The following is a 27,523-nucleotide window of genomic DNA, read 5'->3' as shown; positions in this document are numbered from 1 at the left end:
CGTAACTTGCTTGATAAAGAAGTGTTACTTTATGCAAATGTATGCAAATCACACTATTCCTGGCTTCTCTTTTTTCTCAATTTCAAGATTTCTGAAGAATTGAACTCCACTCTGACCGTGTCAAACTTTCTTAAATTTTCACATTATGTTCTTTAATGCTATATAACAAAACGACCATTTTTTTACAATAAAATTCTAACATTTGTATAAAGAGGCATTTTAGTTTGCTACTCATGTTTTCAATCTTTCTTTTGAGTGTCAGTTTTTCAACCCATGCCACTTTAGAATGACGATAGATGATGCACAATAAATAGTTGTTTTTTCTACATATACCCTTCTTTCAAGTGAAATATTATACTTATACTCCTGGCTTCTCTTTTTTCTCAATTTCAAGATTTCTGTCAAATTTTCTTACATTTTGACATTATGTTCTTTAATGCTTTATAACAAAACGACCATTTTTTGAAATAAAATTCTTACATTTTGAATAAGAGGCACTTTAATTTTGCTACTCAAGTTTTCAATCACTTTTTATAGTGCGAGTTTTTTCAACCCATGCCACTTTACAATGAGGATAGATAATGCAATATAAAGTTGTCGTTTTTTTCTACATATACCCTTCTTTCAAGTGAAATATTATACTTAAGAAAATAGTGTCAAGTTTTTGACTCATATTAATTTTTTTCATTATTATCGAAATTGAAGTTTTTTACCCCAAATATACACCCTTCATCCTTCCAGTAAACTATTGGTACCATACTAAACTTTTGATTCTCTGCTTTTTGAAATATATAGTATAAGCGGGGGGTCCCATGGTATCTAAGATGAGAAATATTCCTTTGGAAGAAGACTGTGTTGGCAACGTGCAGCTCCACCTTAAGATCTTTTGTTTTTATCAAATAGTGGCCAAATGTCAACTTATGAAACAACAATATCCAAATGATGCAAATATGCAATTTTATTGAAATAATGCACACAGTAACCTGTGACATGCAATCCAAGTGTTTTGGTGATATACTTACTCTGTTAAGCTTTAATAATCAAAATACAATAAAAACGATAAACTGTGCTGAAACAACTTGTTGAATATGTACTCCAGTTTACGTCTTTGCTGCCAGCAAAATATATGGTATTGACATGCATTTTATGCAAATGAGCAAACGTACTCTCTATTGACAACATATTATCAAGCAAAAAACTTCCTATTCCATCTAATTTTCATAAAAGGGAACATATACAATAATAACAGAACACCATGACCTCAGCATGAGGTCTGTGGGGTACAGAAGTTACTTTCACTCGCTCGTTAACGCAAACAGCAGAATATTACCGAGTTACACAATCATGAAAATAACTTACGTACCCCACAGATTATGCGATAAGGTAGTGGTGTTCTTCCACAGTCGCATAGCTTATTGGTAAAATAATTTATCCCCATAAATGTCCACCATGGAGTAAAATGATTTGATTCAACTATTAACTATACTTTGTGTATTATCCAAGTACATGCATATAATGATAATGTATAGGCTAAGCCATGTCACATAGGTTGATGAACATTTTCAAATCGCAGCGAAAGGGCAATTACCAACAGTCATTACTTTCCCCTGCTGGCTGGATGCCAAACAAAGATCCGATTAGCTCTATTAGACCCGGCCATCGGTAAATATCACAGCAAAGGATTAGCTACACTGGTCAAGCGACCAGCAATAGCCGCTTTAAACAGTCATAGCAGCTTTCGATAGTCCATATTATTAATAAGACAAGAAACTGGTCCAATAAATAATCATTTGCAATTAAGGTGATACATTACCAAGTTCCTGGGACGTTTGTGATTTACAAAGTTAAGAAGGGCCATCCTGAACCACTGATAGTTAGTGGAGGTACCAGGTGTCCGGAATGGGTAAGCATACCTCGCTAGCATGCTACACCCGTCAGGATACAAATTGTCTACAAATTGTCTAACTTATATGAAATGATAAAGTTCATGAATCGCTGTAATAATTCAAAGTTGGGAATTGTGTCGCTAATCATTTGAGTGACCGAGGTGTCGTATTTGACCGCAATGTCATCATATCTACCATAGAACTTTTTGAAAATCCTCACTAGTCTTTTGGGTATGTAAAACTGTCTCACAGTTTTTACACAGAAAGAGAGAAGGCCCAGTGTATAAAATGTTTAACCTAAAGATAGCCGTCGGGCTACAACTCAGAGTCATCTACACTTGGCAGATAATACTGCAACCCCGGATCATAAGAAATCTGATTGATGTCCGGATTGACGCTAATGGTCGTGATATTTCCACTTGCTACAGTCCTGATGAATTTTCCGCTCGGGTCAAAGGGGTCCTCTGAGGACGAGCACTGAAGGTTGTAGTAGTTTGTAGATGAATTGAACGAGACCAAGAATGTTGCTTGTTTCCGCTCTTCTTTGTCGGGATGTCGGGTCGTTCCCAATATTCGTCTGGAGCTTTAAAACCCTGGAAAGTATATAGACAGAAATTCAAATATTCAAATGACAAATGATCTTATATATCATGAAATGAACTCAAGACAGGGAGAGATAACATTATCGATACCCAGATTCTCCACTGTGTATTCCCATTCACTTTCCCCAATCGGGGTATCGCGGCGACAGGTCGTCGAGATCCATGAATGCATGCATGCAGCATGCATGCACGCCTGCGTACATATACGCATGCGTTCATCCATCCATCCATCCATCCATCCATCTATCCGCCCATCCGTTCATCCGTCCGTCCTCAATCCATCCACCAATCCATGCAATTGTACACAACTTTTCATGATATGAAAATGCGTGCATAAAAATGCTATATATAATTGAATGCGAATGACAATACATTGATTCCGCAAATACGTATTTCCCTGTCTTATGATCATTTCGTCAAAACTCCTACCTTCGCTTGAATACTACCCATCTTCCGTCCACTGCAGCATGTAAATTTTATTGCTGTCTGCATCCTTGCCTATTCTGTCGCCAGGTATTCCAATCCAGGCTAAAGTGCTGTCGTCAGGCACCTCTCGAGACCATTCGCATTCGGAATCAATGATCTTCGGGTCGTTGAAAGCGTAGAATCTGAAGATACCTGGTCAGAATGTGACAGTTTAGGAAATATTTTATAAGCAAAAGGTACACTACCTGTAACTCTAAAGTAGCTGTGGGTCAATAGCCGTGACACTGCTATTCTATAAGGTTTTCTGTCTTTTATGTGCTGATTTTCGACTACTTTTTACGCTGGCAGCACAGCTACGGTAGATTCCATACACTAGCAACCGAATCCGTGTGCAAACAGATAGTTGCTCACCATTTTTGGACTGTTTCGCATCCATTCTAAAATTTGCCAACTCTCATCGATATCTTGTCTTTAGGCACTTATTATGACCAAAGATCCCGACAAAGTTCAGCTGAATACTACTTGTTTCTAACTTTTTCAAACATGACTACCCGGAAACCACATTTTTACCATATTACTATCGGGCGAGGTTTGATGTAGCACGTCACAAAGCTGGAGAAATCGCGATTGAAATCTTATTTTTTTTCAGATCCCCTCAATACCCTCAAAAATGTCAAGTCCCCTTTCTATATGATCATTTTTTTTCAAGTCCCCCAAATTATTATATTGCCACATATTTATTAGGGATGAAGGAGAAGTAAAAATGTACTTGATTATCATAGGATGGTTTCAAGTGCATATGTGTACAAGAAATGTGACTTGCAGTTTTGAAGCATTTTTTCCCATTTCAATTTTTGTAAACAATATACTCAAATACAACTTGTGTCGTAAACTTTGCTTGAAGGTTCCTGTGAGTGCTCTCTTTTAGATTTACTTTGCTGTCAATATTACACAAAGAAATTTACTTGACTTTCAATGATTAAGTCTCACTCATAGATATCAGTTTGTTTGCGAAATTTCTCACTCTGAGACCCAATATATACTAACAGTATATGACACACTTGTATGCCAGAGTCTAAGAAAATTCAAGCACAACATATCTGGATCACGGCAGAGGAGTTGTAAATAAAGATCAGTGTACGTCGTTTTATGGAGTTTTACTGCGATAATTTGTAAGTGTATTATTGCAGTCGAGAACTGACCTCAGTGCGACACTTAAGTAGTCACAATATGACATTTCCAGTACCCAATCATATGGGACCTTTTTGGAAATATTCTCTGCTGACAAATTTTAGATCTCCCGCTAAATATATTTTGAAAGAAAGCATGACCCTCTCCTAAACATGGGAATGAAAATTTGAGACCCACCCCAATCCACCCAGCCCCCCCCCCCCCGCCCCCGGTAATTTGCGTACAGTCCCTAACCCTGCATCGCCCGGCAGGAGAACTCGGAAGAGGAGGTGCTACAATTGAGGGCTTCCATCTCCTCTCACATATGTTGCTTTGTACTTGCTTTTACGTACTTTTTGGACCATGTGGCTGCAAGACGTTTATTTTGATTGCAAGTGTTGCTTGTACATGCGGAAACGGGCTTCTCCCAATAGTGAGAAGCGGCGACAACACGGTTAGAACCAGTTAACACCGATTTTCTACAATACGATTGGTTCTCAAGTGTACGACATAGGATACAACTTGATGGCTGTTTCACATCACAAGATTATGACTGATAAGATGGGACAAGATTAGTCTATGGCACAAATATGCTGAACATTCGCAAAACCCAAGTGACTCGCGACAACCTCTGCACTCGGCCACTCATGTTCATTCGTCGTAAACGACACTGGGCAACAGCTCTGCATGTGTTCCCTAAATTTTTGCGTGCGTCCGCGGAGCCGAAATCATGTTCTGGTTCGCGAGAATGATCTTGTCTTTTGACCGACAATCTTCTCCTATTTGTATCCATCGTAGCGTCCTGTCTTGTCGTCACGTGTTACATCACATGAAAATCGCGTACCTGACATCGAAATTTCTAATTCAAAAGTGAAATGAAATCATCAGTGCCACAGAATGCTATTAGGGGTCGTATTCCTATCGCGCAGAAGATCTGAGTTCCAACCTATGCCATTTAACTGGGCTACTTACTGTTGCTATCGTAAGTTCCTGTGCCATCAACTGAGAACACGTCCTTTGCAATTTTCCCCTTAACTTGCCAGAATCCATCATTCTTGCGGCTCAACAGGGACCAAATTCGAATGTTTGCACCTTGCTTAGGCCAAATTATCTAATGAACGAAAAAGACGAGAACATATTAGTAGTAAAGAAAACGTGGGCAACTGGGATTAATAAGAATTTTTACACCCATTTTATTCATTTATCTACATGAAGCGAAGGAAAATTTAACCATCCATGTAACTAAAGTGTGACCCTGACCTATATATGAACTCACGCGCAGCAGCTTGCGCAGCAGTGCATTGTCCTGTACTAAGCGGGGAAATTCCCTGCTGAGTCATTCACATTCCAAATGGAACTTGCGCAATACAGTAGCTATGACTCACCCCCACTGAGCAAAACAGAACGACATTCTATTCTCTCTCATTTGTTAGATAGATTCTGACTGAGCAGTACCGGAGCTCTTACAAAGACCCGTATCGGAGCTGATTCTCGTTTCTGGATGTGAATTTTATCTGCTGGCTGGTCCATTTTCACTATGTTGGAGTCGTCGGAACGAGATTTTCCCCTACCCTACCGGAACACTGTTGCGCAATACCTTTTCAGGCAGGAACTTTCCAGCAGGGAATTTCGCAATACCGCTTTCGCAATACCGGGCTTCAGTTGCTTAGTAACTTGTGATGTCATGTTCAATGTCTGTCATTCTACAGTTTTCAGAAAAATTTTCTGAACGACTCTAGTTAACTTGTTCACCTGATAGATAAAATTTTAGTAATTTCCTCTGAACTTAAAATGTGACGGAAGACCATTACTTCAAATAATATGAGACGTTTCAGATGAATGGTACTGATATCTAAAGTGTTCACTCTTTTATCTCTACGTACAAATGTAGTTCCTAAGTCGTTCTCTATTCTATTCCACCAACAAAACATTCAATACTCATTTCATTGCGATCTTTATCAATACTTATGATAATATCACAAGTTGTTCTGTTATCTGTTTTCATAGCATAATATCCAACCAAATCGTCAAATTCATCTCCCGTAGCTAACTTACACATCTAATGAGAACTGTACCATGTTGAAGTATTTTCATATTATCAGTCATCTGTTGATTTACAGTCTGTAAAGTGAGAACAGCTGCCTCATCACCGACACTTTTAAGACCCAGTTTCTTTAAAGTTGTGTCCCAAAATAATCTAACTGGAACTCCGCTAGCTGTATACGAGCAATAATTCTCCCCCTCGTTTATCCACCTTCTTAGTGTATTATCTGCCTTCATTATTGTATTAAGAGGACTAATTTTAAGATGAATCGGTATACCAAGAAGTGCAATGTATGGATTCGTAGGAGTAAGCCAACTACGAAAATCTAACAATTTATATTTGTTTACATTGCTATCAAAATAAATCACATTCGGAGTTCCTGGTGGTTCAGCAACACCTCCTGCAATTTCACTATCCAATATATCTAAGATGTTACGCGGCACATTATAAGGCATGAATTTCTGACTATCCCCATCCCATGTCAGAGCAAAAGGAGTAGGATCATTCGAAGCCTTTGTGGCGTCAATTACAGTTTCATCAATGTCTTTAAGTTCGGAAAATTCTACAGCATGTTCGTGGGTGGCGCCGCGGCATTGGCTAAAACGAAATATTTTTCGCGGTCTTTATAACGAAGGACGTAATCCTTATTATGATTAGCAGCCATCTTAGTATTATTGTTAACTTTAACATCACTCAGATCTTCAAGCTCAAGATTTTGCATACGAATTGTACCTAGACCGAAGCCACTTGGATCAGACATGATTAACCTATATACAGTGAAAATAAATAATACCTTGTAATATACAATACACAATCATGGCTTCAGCAATAGGAATGACAGTTCTCGGTGCTGTATTAAATGCAACGGCATTCACAGGAGGAAATATTATCGGACAAAAGCTTTCTGGTAATGGTGATGCTCTTATTGAAGAGAAAGTCCGACATGATAAAGCATTAGAAAAATTTGAACATGATCGCAACGTCTGGTCAGAAAAAAGATTACTACAGGCTGACTGGGAAAGAGAAAATCAAGCAAAGGATGCACATGCTGCGGCAGAATTAAGAGATACAGATGCAGAAATCCTGGAAGAAGCAGAAGCGGTGCAAAGCAACTCTACGTCAAGTCCAGTTCAATTCTCAGATTATTATCAACCCAGCCCTGAGCAAAAGAAATATGAGATGATCTATATTGCTGCAGGATTAGTCGTGGGATGGTTTATGTTACACCGGTAGGCGGAACGACTACAATAATTCAATACAAAAGCTAATTGGCCAGTTATTGAAATCGATCATGTTCCCATCCTGATCTGTTATCCAGATACGCATTGAATTCATGTAATCTCCCCCTTTTCTCAATGGCATAGAAATTGCTCCGTTTTTAAAATCGTAAGTAACCTTTTCACTTATTTCTCTCGTATCCCGGATGGGAAGTATTTGTAAACAGTTCGATACTTTCCCCTGTATGTATCCTCCGGAGGCACCCGAACCAAATGAAACATAATTTCCAGTAACATCGACTACATCTGAATGAACTATATATTTAGTGACTGTTAAGAAATCCACTTTCTTCGGACTCATAGTACTTTTTATAACTGGGTTGTTCTCAGGTTTATCTGAAAAGCCGACGACGTTGGCGAAGCTACCTGTGGCATTGAAATAGACTTTAATATCTTTAGCCAAAGTTAGATAAACATGGTTTGTCGGCAGATGTTTTTCAAAATTAATTTTTTGCTTCAACCCGATTGCTTTGTTTAACGTATCGATATTGTAGTTACCTGGACGTATTGATTTAGTCTTCTTCGGTTGGTCACCTTCTTGATATTTTATTACATTATTCGTCGATGTTATGTTATGCCATGAATTATATAGTCCGCACTCTAGCAGTCTTATCTTCGTAAACTGTGTCGTGTCAATACAAGGGTAAAAATTAACAGTAACAGGTTCACCTGTTTGACTTTCAATCCAAATGATCATCGTTGTACGTTGTATATATTACTAAGTATAAGTGTTCGATGAATATTATTATTATTCCGAAGGTGCCCATTACACAGTATAAGGTTCTGCAGGAATAATATTTTTCTGTTCAAGGAGATCTTTGGTCGCAACCGCGGCAGCAGTCGCACCGCCTAATTTTGCTAAGCGAGTTAAATTTGGTCGACTTGGATCGCCAACCTCTATTTTCAGAAATTTGCTGGAGATCATAAGATATCCCATCGCTAGTCCTGCGATTACAATACCATCGTACATTGTGTTTACAACTGTTTTAATATCCATGATTGCTGACTAGTATATAAAATAAAAAATAAAAATAAAAAATATGGGGAGTTAATCCATCTCATACAATGTAGAGGAGCTGGGAACACCCCCTCTCCCTCCCCCTCCCCCTCCCCTGTCGGAACTGTTCCGGAGGGAGCTGCTACGTGCTCTGTTTTTTTCGCTTTCTGGGGAGGATCTTTCCGATCTGGACTCGATCGATTAACGGGACAAATATGTCGAGCACGCCCCCAATATAGTCCTAATGCAGTCAATGAAACTCCCACAATTCCTAAAACAAGATAACATTTATTATACCAGCGTGAATTATTATCACACTGTTCTTTCATTGTAGGCGGTAGGCTTATACAGTTTGTCGCTACCGCATCGCTATCCCCTCCCTCCCCCTTCATTGCTTTTAGTTTCTTCTCCTTGTTTTGCCTGTTCCATTCCGCTAATTTCTTGCCCGCAGCAACTCTCCCTGGATGCTTCGTCGGTAACGAAATTTTCTCTATGTTGCGCTGTGTCGGTGGTAGAGTCGTTGTTTCCGTTTGCGGTGTGGGCCCCGTCGTCGTTTCCGTTTGCTGAGTCGGCGAAGTTGAATCCATTTATTTCAGGTACTATATTAAACCCGATTTTTTTAAAATTTAAATGTTTACCCGTAATTAAACCGGTGGAAATTAGAGCAATCAGGGGCCCCCACGTGTACGCTATCCGTCCTGATAATCGTTTTATTTCACTGTTTAGAATAAAATCCTTTTTAAGATCAGTGGCATAGTTATCTCGATCATCGATGGAACTACCTGACTTATTGCACGGGCTCCTAGATCTATGAAACTTTGAGTGATGGTATCACTTATAAGAGAACTGTATTTCGCTTCATAGACTTTAAAGCTCGTGTTATGAATTTATCGTTCCACGTTTCCACTTCTCTAACTGTAAACTCCTTACAAAAAATAACTTACTTTGACCACTTGCGATGACACAGAGTATTTTTTCACGTTTTGTCTCTATTATGGATTGAGCGTCCGAAGGCACCGAAGGCGCCGAAGCCCCTTCGGAATGCGCTGCCATATTTGCCGCTGCTGATGACTTTATTAAATTCTCCATTGTTTGCAGTATGTTATCTATTCTTACTAAAAAATAAAAAATTCGTTTAAACCTGAATCCGAAATAAAGTATTAACATAGTCTGGAATGTTAGTACCCCTAACAGAACCGTACCGACAGGGATTCCGACAGGGATTCCGAGAAAATTCTCCTCCATTTAAATCTATCTGTATATAGAAACACGAATAATGAGTACAGACCTATTCCCAGTTGCTTTTCAATTGAATAAGACGAGCGTACCGACAGTACAGCATGCTGATACCCCCCTTCAAACCGGACGGGGGAATAAAACCTATTCTCATGGACTTAGAAATATATGTAACGCCGACAGATAAATTTACTTTCCATCCACGGGATGTGTTCAAAGATAACGTAATCACTCATCGATCAGCGAAAGAAAGTAATGTCTGGCTGGGCAGCCCAAAGATGAAATACTGGGACCAGCAACTGAATTTCGCTGTATGGTGTAGCACTACTGGTTGTGGTATATCATTCGCCCATCTCTTTGATAAGAATTTCCGCCCCAAATACGATCATTCTGCCGTTTCCATGTATATTTTACAATACGTCGTATCCTTCACGAAATGGGCGTTGCACTTCCAGACGATACCCCCACCTTCAAAGCGGGCGACAATCCATACAATCTCGTCCAATATGAACTTCTATGTACAGAATTTGGAAATATAAGCCAACGAAGTCCGACTTTCGATATCGAAAAGGTCAAAATAAAGGTCTTGGTTATGGATATGAATATTACACTAATCGTGGCCCTGTTCGACAGCCAAAAGCGATATACAACGGTCGGGACTTTTTCCTCTCCGCCGACGGAGGTGTTTTCTATACACATACAATTTTTGGAAAGAAAAAACACGTACTGTCCGACAAAGACCGACCGCACTACTATTTCTTCCGAAATGATGGATCGGAGGGACAATATAATAGTTTCATCCCTCTGAAGGGAGACTCGGGATTGACAAAGGCTGGCCTAGCCCGCCTCAATGAAAGCCTTGAAGCCTACGTATATTGCATACTTGGCGCACAAGCGAATATTCGTAGTACCATTGTGGGTGATACTGGCAGTGCACAGCAAGTCCGAAAAGAATTCGGCGTTCTCCTCGAAGATGAAATTCGCAATACCGACAAAGTAATCAGTTATCGGCGATATCAAGACACAATAATGAATACTGGTGTCAAACTTGATATGGCAGTTTCGCCCAATTTACTTCTCTTACCGTCTGAGATGGTCATCCTTTCGGGCCCTTAATCGCAGGTTATAATAATGAATTGCAATATGCAACAAATCTATGGTCTTCGGGGTGATGGTGATATAAACACGGAAGTTCGAGAAAGTGCTATACATGAAATGGAAGGAGGGGAGGAGGCGGATCCTGTTAAGTGGCAGGACGAGCCCGAAGGAGCGACTGATACGAGTCGGGGGGCGTCCCCTCCCATCCCACCGACTTCGGAACGGGAACGGGCAGCATCTGCAGACCCTATTCACGAATTCGGCAAAATTGGTTTGTTATCTTTAGCAATATTCATTACATTTATGTACAGTATATAGATCCAGAGGAAATGTCAATATACGCTACTCCGCCATTCAACATGATTATAAATGGACCGACAGATTCTGGCAAAACAGAATTTGTAATGGATCTCCTCACTGGTCCGTACTTAAGGAAATTCGAATATATAGTTTTCATTTGCCCAACATTCATGATTAATAAAACGTATAATAAAAGATTCATTTTCGCCGATGACAACGTATTCGTGTTTCCGGTCAGACCCGATGATGTGAATGATACACTAATCTACGTACGGGACGAATGGGCCGGCACGAACACTTTAATAGTACTCGACGACTGCGCCTGGTCCAAAGATATGAAGAAGCGCAGTGATGTTTTAGTCCAACTTGGTTTCAACGCAAGACACTACGGACTATCTGTCTGGGTTCTGACTCAGCAATATACTAGTATTAGTAAACCATTCAGGGCAAACATAAAGATGTTAGTACTATTTTACACACCGAACAAGATAGAAAACACAACTATTATAAAAGAACATGGAATGGAGATGTCAGAACGGGATGCCGTGGACCTAATCAAGCAATTGAAAAGGATACAATTCAGTAAACTAGTATTTAATTTTCAGCATCCGTACGGCATAAAATTTTTCGTATAATATAGCAATTATGGAAGACGACAACACCGATAGGAATCCCGAAGGCACTCTTAGAGAATTATATTACAACCCGAAAACTGGTTTTGGAGGTGTACAAAAATTGTATGACGCAGCACGGGCCAGCGGACTGAAAGTGACCAAGAAAGAGGTGCAGGAGTGGTTAAAAACTCAGCTTACTTATAATCTACATAAACCGGTACCTCGTACTCGTGGGGGTGGTTCGGGCGGCCGGCGCGTTTTTGTAACATCGATAGACTCTCAATGGCAAGCGGATCTCGTGGAATTCCCTCCCCCGTTCGCAAAAGAGAACCGTAACATTCGATACATGCTAACAGTAATCGATGTGCTCAGCAAATATGCATGGGCCAGGCCGATACAGTCAAAAACGGCTGATGATACGTTAGAGGCGCTACAAGATGTGATTAAGAAATCCGGGAGAAGGCCCGACAAACTTCAAACAGATGAGGGGCGGGAATTTACTAACCGAAAAATGCAGGGGTGGCTCCAGGAGGCGGAATTCACTGGTTTCACACCTACAGTGACAAAAAAGCTAGCGTTGTTGAACGTTTTAATCGGACTCTTAAGACGATGATGTGGAAATACTTCACATACAGACAGACACGTTCCTGGCTACCCATTCTACCAGAACTTCTGAGAATTACAATAACACCGTACACGGAAGTATCAAAATGAAACCCAGGGACGTAACAGAGGAGAACGATTGGCAGGCATTTTATACACTATTCGGTCCTGAGTTGGCAGCCGGGGAGCCAACCCTGAATTCAAGCCGGGAGAACGTGTCCGAATTACAAAATACAAGACCACTTTTAAGAAAGGATATTTACCAAATTGGACAGAGGAGATTTTCGTGGTTTCAAAAGTTGTGTATGCGGCTGGACTAGGAACACCACCAGTTTACAAAATAAAGATCTGAATGGAGAGGAAATACTCGGCACTTTCTACTCCGATGAACTTCAGAGTGCCCTTTTCGGAACGCGACGAGCTGTACAGAGTAGAACGAATTTTGAAGACGAAAAAATTAGAGGAAAGAAATATTATCTGATAAAATGGAAAGGTTATCCAGAAAGTTTCAATAGTTGGGAGCCAGAGGAAAATGTTATTAGAACTTCGTAAGTTCCTGTGCTGGTACTTGTCAAGTACTACGTAAGTACTAACGTAAGTATTTACGAAAGTTATTCAATAAGAACCATGGAAAAAGTCTTAATTTCTTGAAAGCCGAAAGTGTCAGTTTACCACCCCACTTCCACCCCCCACCTGGCCAAGTATTTATCATGTACTGTCGTAAGTAATGTTCACTTATTGCATCTTTTTCGGCCGTATGTGGATGAGGTGGTAACTCCGGTTCCTGAACATATTAAGTTTGCAAGATCTTCAAAACGACTTCTCATGTTACCACAGTCCGTTCTTTCGAGTCCCCCTCCTTTTTCAGCTTTATCTATAAGTTCTGGTTGAAGTATAATGTACACAAACTGACATGAGCCATAGACAAGTAACTTCAAAGTCCCTTTCAGAACCGTAGGGTTTCATAATGTCAAGTGCTCGTAGGTCAAACGAAGCATTATAAGCACACACAGATTCACAAGCGTTAAGAAGTTTGTGTAGGTTCTTTAGTGAGACTCGAGGTTGTTCTAGTTGTTCTTGACTAGGTGGGAAGTACGCTTTTTCAAGTTCCTCCTCCTTGAAACCGTCTATTAAAAATCCCTGGCTGCCGCCGCTCCATGCAATTCCAAAGTCAAAAGCTCGTGGATATTCTACTGGCCCGACTGTCTCAGTATCAATTGTTGGATTAAGTATATTCTTGAGAACGAGGGGGGTAAGAGCGTTCCGATTACCAAACATGGAAGTCTGTAGTCGTGGCAAATTTCTAAGAAAGTCTGTTTGAACTTGATTGTGAATCTCTTCTAGTTCTTCTAAGGCGGCTATTTCGTACGACCTGGCTCGAGTCAACACATTCCGCCTGCAATAATCCCAAGGCATATCTTTGAATATGATAATGAAACTGGGTAAATGGTCAAATGCTCTAGAAACAATCTTTTTTCTTCCCACTCCGTGGAAACGCCCCGGATTCGAGAAAAAGTCAGATGTTGAATTATGGAAGAGTCACAAATAATGTATTGTTCTGAAGGGAGGGAAACCTCCTCCCTCCTCCTCCCAGCCTGACATTGTAAACTAAGCGTATGTTCTATAAACTGGTTCTGAAAATCAGCAATCGAAACGTGGGTGACACCCCATTATAAAAGTCGGCAATGTTGCTGGAAAAACTAGTGTCAAATTCTGGTACGTGATACGGATCCAAATTTACTGCATCGTAACTCTTACCACTTCCAGTTGGTCCATTTATGAATATGTATGACATTTTAGTATACTATATCATAGAAAAAAAAAATTTTAAATTATTTTTTATTAAGATATATACGATAAGACAATGACAATCCTTTCTATTTCAACTGCAATAAAAATACTTGAAACCGGAGAAGAGAATATTCAAATCAGTGACGAAGGGAAACTCATATTTGGTGAATCATTGGTAGATCCTATTATATATGTAGACAGTGAGCTAGAAGTGGTTTTCAACATCGGACCTAAATATGGATCCAACGATCCTGCTACATGCGATGGGTGTGTGTCCGTTGGCAACCGAGTCTTCAAAAGTTTACTGATTTAATAATATTCCGTACCCTAGGTGAAAGTTTCGATGCAAGCACTGCTAAAAGTTATGCTGCAAGCCTGGCCGCTCACTCCAAGAAATTCCTGCGGATTTTACAATCCATCTAAAGTGTATCAGAAGCGAGGGAGCGAGGGGCCTCAGCCAGTTGCGTATTTTAAATTTCAGTTTAAAAGAGGGAGAGGGAGAGGGGCTCACGATTTCGCTACATGTATTGATATGGTTCAAGAAATTGACTGCGGTTTTAAAACAGTGAGTCCGTTACTACCAGTCCGAGAAATCCTGCTATTGTACCTCGTAATATCCGGAAAGGTAGTAAGATAGAATTCTTAGCATTTAAACCGCGCTTAAGTAAGCGTGCTCTTTCTTTCACTGTTGAGAGATTAATATTTTGTGCTGCGCCTAATAAACCAGAAATTCAAGATGCGGAAGAACTAGTCGACTTAGAAAGATTAGGCGAGATATATAAACAAATAAATGCTGCCAAAAATATTATAGTGGATTTTGATGACCTATCATAGAATAATTATTTTTTCATTTTAAAAATTTTTTAGGATAGTATATATCATAAAGATTATTATGGCCCGTCGATTACATACAGCATTCAAGGGAGCAGTTTTACGAAAAGAATTTCCTGAAGTCAAGCGAGTCAAGGATATCGGGGAGCTGGTGGATATTGAAGGTATGGTTAAAGGGGCCGGAAAGATGTACTCTGTTTATACCGAAATGAAAGTCAAATTATCGGATCCTAAAACTGGTAATACACAACCGCGTTCATTGTATGTTAAATTAAATGATACATACACAAAAGATGTAAGAGGATCGGGATCGGATGTGGGGCAACAATTAATAGATCGCTACGATCGTATGCTTGATACAATTGAAAATGTTGAGGGTTCTGGTCTCGTTCTCGAGGAGATACTTAATTTTGAAGTAATTCTAGTAGAAGTTTTACTCGGGGCTGGGGCTGGCGCAGTCCAACTTCCCAGATGGTTAAAAATAAGCATTGTGTTAGCGATCTGGTGCTACCTTCGGGCAGCGAGAACTGTTTTCAATACGCCATCGTAGCAAGTTAAAGTTGGCCGACCCCGAGTTTCGTGAAAAGAAATGTGGTCAGGTAAGGAGAAAATGGAATACGTACGCCCCATTTATGGCTGACTACTGTTGGGAGGGAATACCCACGCCCACGCCCGCCGATATGACTGTATTCAGGCGCTTCGAGCAGCAAAATCCAGGGGTCAAACTTCAAGTATTTCAGATCTACGAAAATGATCCCGCTCCCCCGTCCGGCATAAATGTGTTATATAGTAGCTGTAGCGGAGCCGAAGGCGGAGCCCGTTCTGAAGGCGGAGCCGATAGGAATCAAATAGCAAATATCTTACTGATAGTTGGCGAAGACGGCGGCCGTTCTCACTTCATACCAATTACTGCGTTAAATCGCCTTCGTAATTCTCGTACTAATCGAAAGAATGAGCGCAGAAGGAAGTGTATTTGCCTGGTTTGTAAAAGAGGTTTTAAGTCAACAGAAGAATTAGAAATACATCAGGTGTACTGTGGAACAGACGACGCCCAGCCAGTTTTTCCTAAGGAAGTGTGTCAATTCGAAGGACATCGGAAGAAGGTCCCCGCCCCCTACGTCGTCTATGCAGATACTGAGGCAATTATTGAGAAGGGGACCGGTCGACACATTCCAATTTGTCTTTCGTATGTTATGGTGGAACGGTGGGGCGAAGGGCGGCCCACCGTTTATGGTAAAAGAACATTCACAGGTCTCTCCTGTGTTACAGACTTTCTGAAGGATATAAGAACGGGCCGAGTATTATTCGAAATCGTATTATTGGAAAATAATACCGATGAGGGATCCTTCTAATTACCGGCGCGACGGATGTGATCCAGTCTGTATTGCATGTGGAGAGCCGGCAGGATACCGAGTAGTGAAGGAGGGGGCGACTTTTTATTGCGAGGGATGTCGACCGTCGAGAACCATTCCTATCTACTTTCACAACCTCAAGGGATACGATGGTTCTTTTATTTTGAAAGAATTACATGAAATCGTTACCGAAGGAGATGATGGGGGTTCCGGACCAGAGCCTAAAATCATAGCTAAGACGAGCAATGGAGGAATTATGGGTCTCTCGAAAACATTTATTTTTAGTGCCTCAATTGTTGTTGCCGGAGGGAAGAGGGAGATAAAGAAACGTTTCTTTTCTATAAAGTTTATGGACAGTGCTCAGTTGATGATGGGGTCATTGGCGAAGTTGGCAAAAACTGTGCCGGAGACCCACGGGTGGACGGCGGCGCCACTTTCATACCCGGACATTCAAAGGGCGAAAGGTTTCTTCCCCTACGAATATTTAGACTCGGTTGACAGATTAGAAGAGGGTGAGCTCCCGGAGAGGGGGGAATTTTATAGCGAATTGACGGAAGAGGGGATTTCGGAGTCTGATTACGAACATGCATTAAGAGTATGGGACGAAGTTGGATGTAAGACGATTCGTGATTATATGGAATTCTATTGTAGACTGACGTTCTACTTCTTGCAAATATATTTGAAAATTTCCGTGACACATGTTTAGAAGCGTACAAGTTAGATCCAGCCCACTATATGTCAGCGCCTGGCTTGACATGGGATGCTATGTTACTTTACACAGGTAATAAATTTGGGCTCATTCAAGATGCTGAGCAGATGATTTCGTACAGAGGGGGATTCGAGGCGGTATCAGCCAGTGTAATATTCATTATTTACAGACAAATCATCCTGCTTACGGGAATTACGATCCAGAGAAGCCAGTGACCGAAATAAAATATCTCGATGCAAACAATCTCTACGGCTGGGCAATGAGTCAGGCAATGCCTACGGGCGGACTTCATTGGATGACGATGGAAGAGTGGGAGGAATGGGAATGCGGGGCCGGCGGAGCGGGGGGCGGGGCCGGCGGAGCGGGGGGCGGAGCCGGAGCGTGGGGACCTGGTTCCACCTTTCCACCAAGTTTTCTAGAAGTAGACTTAGAATACCCAGCCGAATTACATGAAGAACACAGCGATTTGCCATTAGCACCGCATCACTATGAATTTCCGAGGCAGGGCGGTCGACTGATTACAAGTGTGATGGATAGAGAGTCTATGTCTTACACTACAAGTTGCTGGAATTCTATCTTCGGATGGGAATGAGATTGAAAAAGATTTATCGGGTGCTTGCTTTCGATGAAGCTCCATGTCTCGCGAAATATATTGACTTTACACTAAAATGAGGGCAAAGGGGAGGACAGATTTCGAAAAGAATTTCTATAAGCTGATGAATAATGCAATGTTCGGTAAGACAATAGAAGATGTTCGAAAGTACAGAGACTTTAAATTTGTTTCGGACTGGAACGGCACGGATAGTGGACGTAAAAAGATTCAGAAGTATAATCCAAAGATGAAACATATAACTTTCATAACTTCCGAAGAGGATGGCGATTCCTGCGACAGTGCCCTACTGGAACTGAAACGGATGAGCATAGATATGTAAAACCAGTTTTCATCGGCGCCGCAGTACTGGAACTTTCTAAGCTGCTTATGTATGAGACGCATTACAATTACTTTCGGGCCCAGTTCCCTGGAATACGATTAGCCTACATGGATACTGATAGTTTTGTTTACAGTGTGCCAATACCCTCCCCGGACCCGGACGTAACTTTCAATGATATAGTCCGAGAAGATGTTAAAGAATGGTGAGAAGTCTATATATGATACTAGTGGGATGATGGGACCCATGGTGGCCCCCAACTTTCCGAAGATTAAGGGTAAGTACTACGAATTACGTCAAAATTAAGCTGTGGTGTCATTTCTTGAAACTTTGCACAAATATTCTTGGAAGTTGTGCAAGTGCAAAAATAAAATAAAAAATGGGGGTCATCGCGCTCGTTTCCATGGAAACGGACTTTAAAATGGCGTCGTTAGAAATAAATGAAAATGATATAATTCACTTAAACTAAAGAAAGCAATTATAAAAAGCTTAGCAAATGAGTTAATTTTAATAAATACCAAGACTTAAGATCCATATATATCGAATGTATAGTTTTCATGATGTTTGTAAAGAAATTTTTACATAAGTATCGATTACAAAATGACGATATCGAAATTATATCACTACATAATTTTCGAACTTTCTTCCTGTCGCTTTGAATGGTGTCATTTTGACCAAACTTGGCGAATGAAATCCTGACATAATACCATTTAGTTTACACTTTTAATAAAAGGGTGTCACCACGCTACTTTTTACAATATCTCCAAGTGAATGGGTAATATGCGCCATATAAATGGGAGAGAAATGTGAATTTTTCGCTCATATTGAATAAAAACCAGCTTCCTAGGGGGTCAAAATATGACAAGGTTATAGGTCACATGTATTTCTAAGAGACTGGGTCAAAAAATTAGGTAAAAGCGCAATTTCAACAATGACAGGTGATGTTAAATACATGCGCTACAAAGTAACCCATTTGCGACAGGCTGGAGTTAAATCTGCGCAGAAACGTTCTAAAGCGTGTGCGCGTCCGAATTCGTCGCCCTTTACCTTAATAAAAAAGTGATAGGTAAATTTAGATGAGTTGAATGGTGAACCTATTCTTGATTTTGTCGGCATACGCTCGAAAGTGTATGCTTTTCGAACTCCAACTTCGGAGACGAAAAAAATAAAGGGGTGAAAGATGTTTGTGTTAGAAAACATTTGAACTTTGAAGATTATAAAGATCTATTTGAAACTGGGAAGAAGCCGGAGCCGGCACAGTTTGTACAGTTTGTACGGAAAAAGGCTGGAGAAATCCGTAGTGAAAAGCGCAGTAAAATCATGATGGCGCCAAATGATATCAAACGTGTGCAGTTATACAATCCAGACACGGGCGAATGGCTGGCAGAAACATGGCCGATAGGACGGACGACGGGTCATGGTTAATATTGTAAAGACATTAATCTACTATTTTCAATAGAGACCAGGGCATCACTGATAACATAAATGTGGGCAAATATATTATCATTGTGAGCGTCATCGCCACCCCACGAGGCATCTTTCTTCAGGATCTCAAGCTGTATTCCGTCCTTTGTGTTCATTACTTTTAAACCATTTCCATGAAACTCAATATCTTTAAAGCTACGCAGATCGATAAACAGACAGAATTTATTCTTCAAATAATCGGCCTCATCTATATCAATTTCACACCAATCTTTATCTTCAGCAAAATACCGTCGCACCTCTCGCCAAAATTGTCTTGGTATCATCTTCTGAGCGTACACTTTATTTGCAATGCCTTCGATTGATACAGACACAGATTCAATGGATGGGTTAAAGAAAAGTTCACTGTTCAGTTCTGTCTGATTCTGATTTTTAGTGAAGAGTATAGCGATACCTCTAATGCTACGTCGTGGTACATTATATTTTCATTGATAACCGTGTCCGATTCTTTGAATGGGATTGTTCTAAAATAATGTATATGCTCGTAAAGGTAACTTTTTCCGTTGTTGTAATAACCAGCAGTTGACCTCGCGAGATCTAGGTCAGAAATTGTCTCGTATTCCATTTGAATGTTTTTTAATTTATAATTGGTTGTAACAACCTGATTACTGACAAGTAATTGGGGGGCGGGTGCCAACGTAATTTCCCATTCAATATGACTCCCTAACGCTTTTGGATATGCAACTCCATGGCCTGTTATGAGGGGGTGAGTGAGACGAATAGCATATTTTGTTTTATATGTGTCGAAAAGTAACTTATCGCCCACGACGTTTTGATCTGCATCGGTCGAACCGCTTCTTAATTTTCTTAGATTTTCGTTCTGAATTCCGTACAGTGTCATGTTCGTTCTCTCCTTTTTATGTTTGAAGAGATCGCGATAACATTCAATAAGGTTATATTTACTCAAATCGGAAAGTGTCTGACCCTCAAATGTGAGTTTCATACGCTCCACCAATTTTTTGCGACATTTTGTACTACTCGGTTATATTCATCTCCCATTACTTCGAGATCAAAAACCAGGTCGAAAGTATCTGGAACTAAGAGTACTCCGCTTTCTAACTTCGGACATCGTATGATAAGTGTCTGGCCTGGATCTGCCTCACTTGGATTATGAGCAATCACATGATGAGTTCTTTCTGACTTCGTTCCATTCGGTATTCGGTTGGTGAAAGTCGGTGATAATGTTCTATCGTACCCCATTTTCGTGTAATGTATATAGTAGAAGAAAAAAAGAAAATTAAGTTTCACTTCGTGTATATAATGACTTAGAAGAAAAAATCACATCTTTACATAAATATTTCCGTCTGACTGAAAGATAAATCGATTGCCTGTGTCGCGAATCAATCGAAGAACCCAATATTCTTGGAGATGATGAGCCTCTTGGTCATCCTCAGTATCCTGGAATACAGCTATGAATTCTAGTCGCTTAAAGAAGTTAGTCTTTTGACATTCCTTCACGAAAGCTAATATGTTATGATAAAGATTATCATCTTTGAGTCGGACACCTGGATTTGCTCGAAGGATATGTCGATTTACTCGTCGGAGTTTGCACCATTCCAATTCGACAGAGAAACCAAACAGGTCTTTATTTTTAGAAAGAAACTTTGCAATATTCTTTTCACCAAACATGTCGATGCCGTAGGGGTGTCATATATTAATACATAATTTTATTTATAATGACTAATGTTAAACCAGTTAAAAATATCCATAGCTGTTCTCCGACAAATCCGACCACCGATCCTGCTGTTTTTAATAGAAAACTGACGAGGGAGCCGATTAAACCTGGTATTGCAGCAGCACTTTTTGCGGCCAAGGTTTTTAACCATTCGCCAAATTGCTTTACAATTTCTTTCGCTTTTGTATATACTTTGGGCGGACCTGAACCTCCTGCGTTTGCTCCTCCTCCCCCTGCTCCCGCTCCTCCTCCTCCTCCTCCTCCTTTAGTTACAGCCAGGGCAATTGTTGATATTGTCATTCCAAGGGCAGTCAGTATTGCAGCGATTGTTATACCATTTCGTTTAAATAACTCTGTCAGCTTCAGCCTGAGTGACAATTCTGGATCGGAAATTACATCACGAAGAGACCTAGTCGTAGCCAGACTTTCACGTGCCCCACTGATCTTGCCATTTTCGTATTCAATTCGATTGTCAATTTTAGCTTCTCTTGTTATGAGTTCAGCTAGTAGTTTTTCAGCTTTTACTTTGCTTGGGTGTGTTCTACAGGAATTTCCTCTAACTGTTTTTCAACTTCTCTTTTCTCTAGCCTTATTTTAACTTTTTCATTGTTAAGCTCGCCAAGACGCATATTCGCAATCCTTAATTCATCATTAATAGCTCTATATTCTGGGTTTAGATTGTTCCATTGTTCGATTTTATTTTCAAAAGCTTGTATTTTATCTGCATTACCAGAAGCATCTTGTCGTAATAATGTCAGTTCATCTTTGTCTACACCCATGTCTTCTGGCGTCATCTTCTCAACCGGTATTTTATCGGTTATCACATCTTCAGAATGCAATGTACGACTCACATTTTCGGGCTCACTATATTTATATACTTTGTTTACAAATTCAGAACCTCCTTCTACTTTTTTTACTGTCTTGAGCGATCTAAATCCACGTCCTGTATATTTTGATAGCCTGAGTTCTTTATAATACAGCTTTCCATTCCTAATCTCTGCATTCAAAATTAATTCGTTTCGTGCTGCTTCATCAGTAATATTATTCTCGTTTAAGAATTTTTCAGCCATTTGTATTTCAATTGTTACTCTCTGTCTAGTCGTAGGATCTACCTGCGGGCTCCGCGCGCTTGAGCTATCCCGGTAAGGATCGACTTCTGCAAGGGCATTATCATCGTCTATAAAGAATGTTTCAGCAGTAGCGTCATCATCGTCATTTACATTTGCATCATCGAAATCTGGAGTGGTATATCTTCTCCTCCTTCTGCCATATTGTATTTCTATATTACTACAATTATTTTTTATCATCCCTTACATATACAGTAAAAAAAATGCACATCTCAGTTGTTGAAAGCGTTGAACAATTGGCTGATTACATAGAAAGAACAAGTGCTGCATATCGACGAAGTTATAAATTAATGGGTCGAATTGATATGGCTCTCAATATTACTAAGGGAATTCTTGTAAGCTCTGCTGTAATAGCAGCAATTCCAACAGTTCCGGTACTGTTAGCCTTAACTCCTATACCTGGCGTCGTTATTGATGTAATACAAGGAAAAACGGGTGTATCAAAGAGGCGAGAGAAATATAAACATTATTACGTTCAATATAAACAGCTGCTTACACAAATACAAGAAAAAGGTGCAACAACAGAGGCTCCGGGGTCAGAACTTATTCAGAACATATTTCATCAGGCGCTAGAAATTCAAAAACAAGAAGGATTTAGTCCACCTCTGGAAAGATACTTAAGACATTATGGATTGAATGGATATGAAATTTAGTTAACTTCGTGTTCAACATCAGCTAGACTCCGCGACCGGCCGGCCGGACTGACAACGGGGCTCCTTTATATAGGCTAGTTTGATGGTGATGACTCACACGGAATTTCCCGTACATGTATAAACATGTTGTGTGTGACTCAGCAGGGAATTTCCCCGCTTAGTTCAGGACAATGCACTGCTGCGCGTGCGTGAGTTCATATATAGGTCAGGGTCACACTTTAGTTACATGGATGGTTAATTTTTCCTTCACTTCATGTAGATAAATGAATAAAATGGGGTGTAAAATTCTTACTTCATCCCAGTTGTCCACGTTTACTTTACTACTCATATTACTATTATAGTGAAACTTATATTTGTGGTGAAATCTAGGTAGCACGCATGGGTTGTCTTGAACCTTGGTACAAGGGAAAGAAATTATATTGACACCCAATATTTTACCGACATTTGAAATTCAAAATGGCCGCCCTCCTTGTGTTAAGTCTGTGAGAAAAATAGCAATTTTGATTTTCACAAAATAAGCCAGTGAAAACTGTCTTCACTTTTATGCATAATTGTGATTGGGGCTTCTTCACTTGAGATATACGCTATCTTTTACGCGTACACTGACAAGCCATGTATAAGGTATTCTGTTAAAATGCCCTGTCCGTCGCATTTTAATTAGTCAAGCTGAATCATGTGAACGACCACAAACACGTAATACTGGTTTGTTTATTTGCCGTGAATATGAATAATATCGTAAACATCGTTACTTTTCAGCTAAAACGTAAATTGCAATTTGTACAAAGATCATAATCAATCACAAAATAAAATGGAACTCTTGCGGGCCAAGTTAAGACATTTTTTATGAAAAAATCTCAGGATTTGCAAAATTTTTACAACGCGCGCACTACTCACTGACAAGTTCCTGGACCCCGTTGTCGTTGGCGAGGGAAATTTTCGTAAATTTTGATGGCTGTTGGGGTTCGTTGATAATATAATGGAAATAACGGACTTCGCGCTGACCATTAACGTTTATTTATGGGCGCGGACGAGAGATAAGCCAAAATTAACGGGCTCGGCAAGCCTCGCCTGTTAATTTTTATACCCATACCCGTGTCGCCTCATCCTGGTGACGTTTACCGTAAAATATCAGCCGCGTTATTTCGCGGTAAACGTCGAGATATGCACGATATACATAATCGGTTTTAGAGTATTCCCGATCTACATTTGCAGTTTGATTGTAAACAACGGAAACAAACAAAATGGCTGCCGCTCTCCGGCTGCGAAGCGATGTCGCCGACGTAAAAATTTGAAGGGCTTTGAGGAACACGGATATTTCGGGTTGCTAAATACGGAAATAATATGTTAAGTCTTGCAATGTTTTCCGATGGTTTTTCTGTTAAAGTTCTTGCAAATTTTTAGAAAAGCTCTAGCAAATATTCTGCCATTCACACGGCATGGTCTACCTCCGAACAGGTAGCGAGCGCGTTGCGGGACAGCGATGTCGCGCGCGCGACACCTGTTGATATGGCAACTCTCTGTGTAAAGAAACAAAATGGCGGCCCATCTCCTTGCCGTAAGACGATCGAGCACGGGATTTGGTTTTAGTTTTGGTTTTGACAGCTGTGGTGGCGGAGTTAAAATCGTATAAGTCAAAATCAAACATGAAAATCTGGGTTTACCGTGCAAAGTCTGGCACTAGAGAAACAAATCATCCAATATTTCCCGATATTTGAAGTTCAAAATGGCCGTCATCCCTGTGTCATAATCTTCCAAATTGGCGCACAGACTAGTAAAATTTCACGCTCACAATACATTAGCGTTCTGGGACGCGAGTGATCAAGCTGACGTTTCTTTGCTTGGACTCTAACAATGCTGGCGCCACGAAATACCAGCACAGTATCGACAACATGATCTCGCTCATTTACACATTTAAAAGAATTACCCAGTAACTTAACTCATGGAGGTATTCTGCGTACTACCACCATGTTCTTGTGTTTCAACCAATCGTAATATTGAGCCGTTGTTATCATTTTAATTTATTCATGGTGTGGGTTTGAAACAAAGAATTGTAGCAAGCCACGCACGGGCATGTGATAATTTCTACTTTTGTAATCTTTTCTAATGTCGGTAAATCAAAGTATTGTCTTATTATATTCTTTATGGCGTCGGCATCTGACATAGCCAAGATACTGTATAAATAGACACACTAACACAGAAAAAAACAACGAGAACTCGAGGACCGATAACCACGGTCACTCTCTTGTGGAGTGACCGAGACAGGACATTCTCAACTCAGAGACTTGGACCAAGATTCAGCTAGGAATTAACAAGGAGAACTCGAGGACCGATAACCACGGTCACTCTCTTGTGGAGTGACCGAGACAGGACATTCACTCAGAAACTAGAACTTTGACCGAAACAAGAACTTTGGACCACGATCACTTTCTAGTGGAGTGACCGAAACTGGGAACAAGGATCAACTAAGACTCATGTATCAGAGGTGGGCCTGTAGGCCCAGTTATGGTTCCGTATTCAATAAATAAGTTCCAGTTATACATCAGCACTCGTCGTCAGATCCAGCTTCTTTCCGTCACGTTATGACACCTGTGTTATCTCTCTTGGCGGATTCCAGATTTCACAAAACTAAGCCGGTGAAAACTTTATTTACTCCGTAAGCTTTGAAATGAGTCCCACACAAGCGGTATGCCAAAGAAAATATTGTAACAGTTTAAGAGTCCGAATATCTACCCCGAGGTGCATTCTTACGGGTTATTTAAGCAATAAAGCACACCCAGCGACGGTACACCACGAGATTTTGACCAGTTCACGACATATATGCACGAGCGATAGCGAGTGCATATTGAAGTGAACTGGTCAAATCGAGTGGTATACCTTCGCTGGGTGTGATTTATTGCTTCGAGACGAAGTCGAGTGTCTGACGCATCACAAATAACACGAATGTTGATATGACGCAAGGAACACAGGCGATATTGGGTATTGTATCATACCAGTATATTGATGGCGCAAATACAGCGATCTGATTGGTCGAGACGCGAAAAGAACCGTGGTATATTCGCGATATACCACGGCTGGCACACGCGCGATCTCTCGGCTTGCGCCAAAATCTTTTTTTTTGACGTTCTATGCCAGAATTCAATATACTGTTATGATATAATAGCAATTGCTTACTTAACCTGTAAGAATGCACCTCGGGGCAGATATTCGGATTCTTAACTTTGAGAATATTTTCTTTGGCATACCACTTGTGAGGGGCTTATTTTAAAGCTTACGGAGTAAAGTTTTCACCGGCTTAGTTTTGCGAAAAACTGGAATCCGCCAAGAGAGATAACTCAGGGATGACGGCCATTTTGAACTTCAAATATCGGGAAATATTGGATCATTTGTTTCTCTAGTGCCAGACTTTGCACGTTAAACCGTAATTTTCATGTTTGATTTTGAAAGTGAATGGTTAAAGTGTGCCTGGCCTAGCTGAGGAATTTTTTTATTAAAAATCAAAGTCTTTCATTTGAGATGCGAAGCACCCAAGCACTGAAGTCATTTAAACACCATTCAAGGTGTCGTAATCGGTGTTGTTGAGTTTTACACCAGTCATACTATAACAATAGCTATAGTTCATTTATTTGTGTATTCATTTCTTACCTATTACATGGTAGGGTATCACATTGGTTTATGATAGCCCTCCCCCAACCATACCTTGTTGGGAATTTTGTCGCAATTCAATTTTTAGCAAGACCCAAGACTAGATGATCCCTCCATCCCCTAGATGTAACATAACTCCGATCTCTTCCGTCATTGCGTTGCCCTATTATGAGTATTATGAGTGTGGTGTACACCACCTGGCCAGTGGGTACTCCACGGCCTTCAAATCTGCAGGGCTGATTCTGCTGGTGTTCAGAGTACTCGGATGTTATATCGGATTGGTCGATTGTCACTATTCACAGCAACTTAGGGAGTCTGTTTGTATTGTTTAATTATAACGGTAAGATTCGGCCATCTAATTGGATATCAGCTTCTGAGACGCTGTACATCAGCAGAATCTGCACAAGAAGACAATGACATACTTACTAGTAGTTCGTCAAGCACGATTCAGACGATACACCTGAAAGGAACACATATACTGAACGAATGCCAAAGTCGCCTGTCGCTATGTTCAGCCAAGCGCTAAAAAGTCTGTGTAGAATTAAATGCACCATTTGCGGTGCCAATAATTACGGCAAGAAATGATTTAGATACGCACAACAAACCTATCTCCGCCTTCAGGTGGTGACTCATTTAGGCCTACCGCATCGGTTTTCATCGCCGTCCTTGCACTCTTTCTTGACTGTCGACTACCCATGGTCATGCTATCGGTTAGACTTGCTGGACGTTTGATCGAGAAAAAGAGTGTCGTCAGCTTAAATCATGTATGTAGACCGTGTAAATTGGCACATTGCGTTGGGGGCGTTGGTGCACTGAGGGGGTGTATGCATTCAAGCCGCAGCAAATTACACTCTCGCCAACATGTTAACATAGTTTTGTGTAAACACCCTACCAGTCGGCCAGATATAGATATATCATTGTGTACCTTCATTTCGTGGTCAGAAAGACACATTTTCCTCCTAAAATTTAAAATTATGTCATTGAGGAGTGTTAGAACCCCACACAGCGGGAAATAGTTATACTTCAGCCTTATTCAGCTCCCTACATGTTTGAAGACTGAAAAGTTTTCTAAAAACCGT

The 27,523-nt window shown here is 40.4% G+C and overlaps 1 protein-coding gene across 1 annotated transcript; it reads right to left on the bottom strand.

The window, feature by feature from the left end:
• Nucleotides 1-940: 940 nt before the first annotated feature.
• On the bottom strand, nt 941-27,325 carry LOC139119192 (uncharacterized). The gene is made up of 4 exons (XM_070682870.1): nt 27,043-27,325; nt 5,057-5,195; nt 2,918-3,106; nt 941-2,479 (listed from the first exon to the last, which is right to left on the bottom strand). Exons 1-3 carry the CDS (start codon nt 27,145-27,147, stop codon nt 2,931-2,933), a joined length of 420 nt encoding a protein of 139 aa, XP_070538971.1. The 5' UTR covers nt 27,148-27,325; the 3' UTR covers nt 941-2,479; nt 2,918-2,930.
• Between the last annotated feature and the right edge of the window lie 198 nt (nt 27,326-27,523).

This window comes from Ptychodera flava, chromosome 19 (genome assembly GCF_041260155.1).
Source record: "Ptychodera flava strain L36383 chromosome 19, AS_Pfla_20210202, whole genome shotgun sequence".
Classification (NCBI taxonomy): Eukaryota; Metazoa; Hemichordata; class Enteropneusta; family Ptychoderidae; genus Ptychodera; species Ptychodera flava.
The sequence above is the reverse complement of the archived record's forward strand: the minus strand, read 5'-3'. Positions and strand labels throughout refer to the sequence as shown.

Bases quoted from the DNA above. Each gene is read 5' to 3' on its own strand.
- LOC139119192 (XM_070682870.1), bottom strand. From the start codon at position 27,147: ATGACCATGGGTAGTCGACAGTCAAGAAAGAGTGCAAGGACGGCGATG. The intron at 5,196-27,042 runs GTGCGTATCTAA...TTCGTTCATTAG, and splicing joins AAGGCGGAGATAGGTTTGTT to ATAATTTGGCCTAAGCAAGG. The intron at 3,107-5,056 runs GTAAGTAGCCCA...CATTCTGACCAG, and splicing joins AGGAACTTACGATAGCAACA to GTATCTTCAGATTCTACGCT.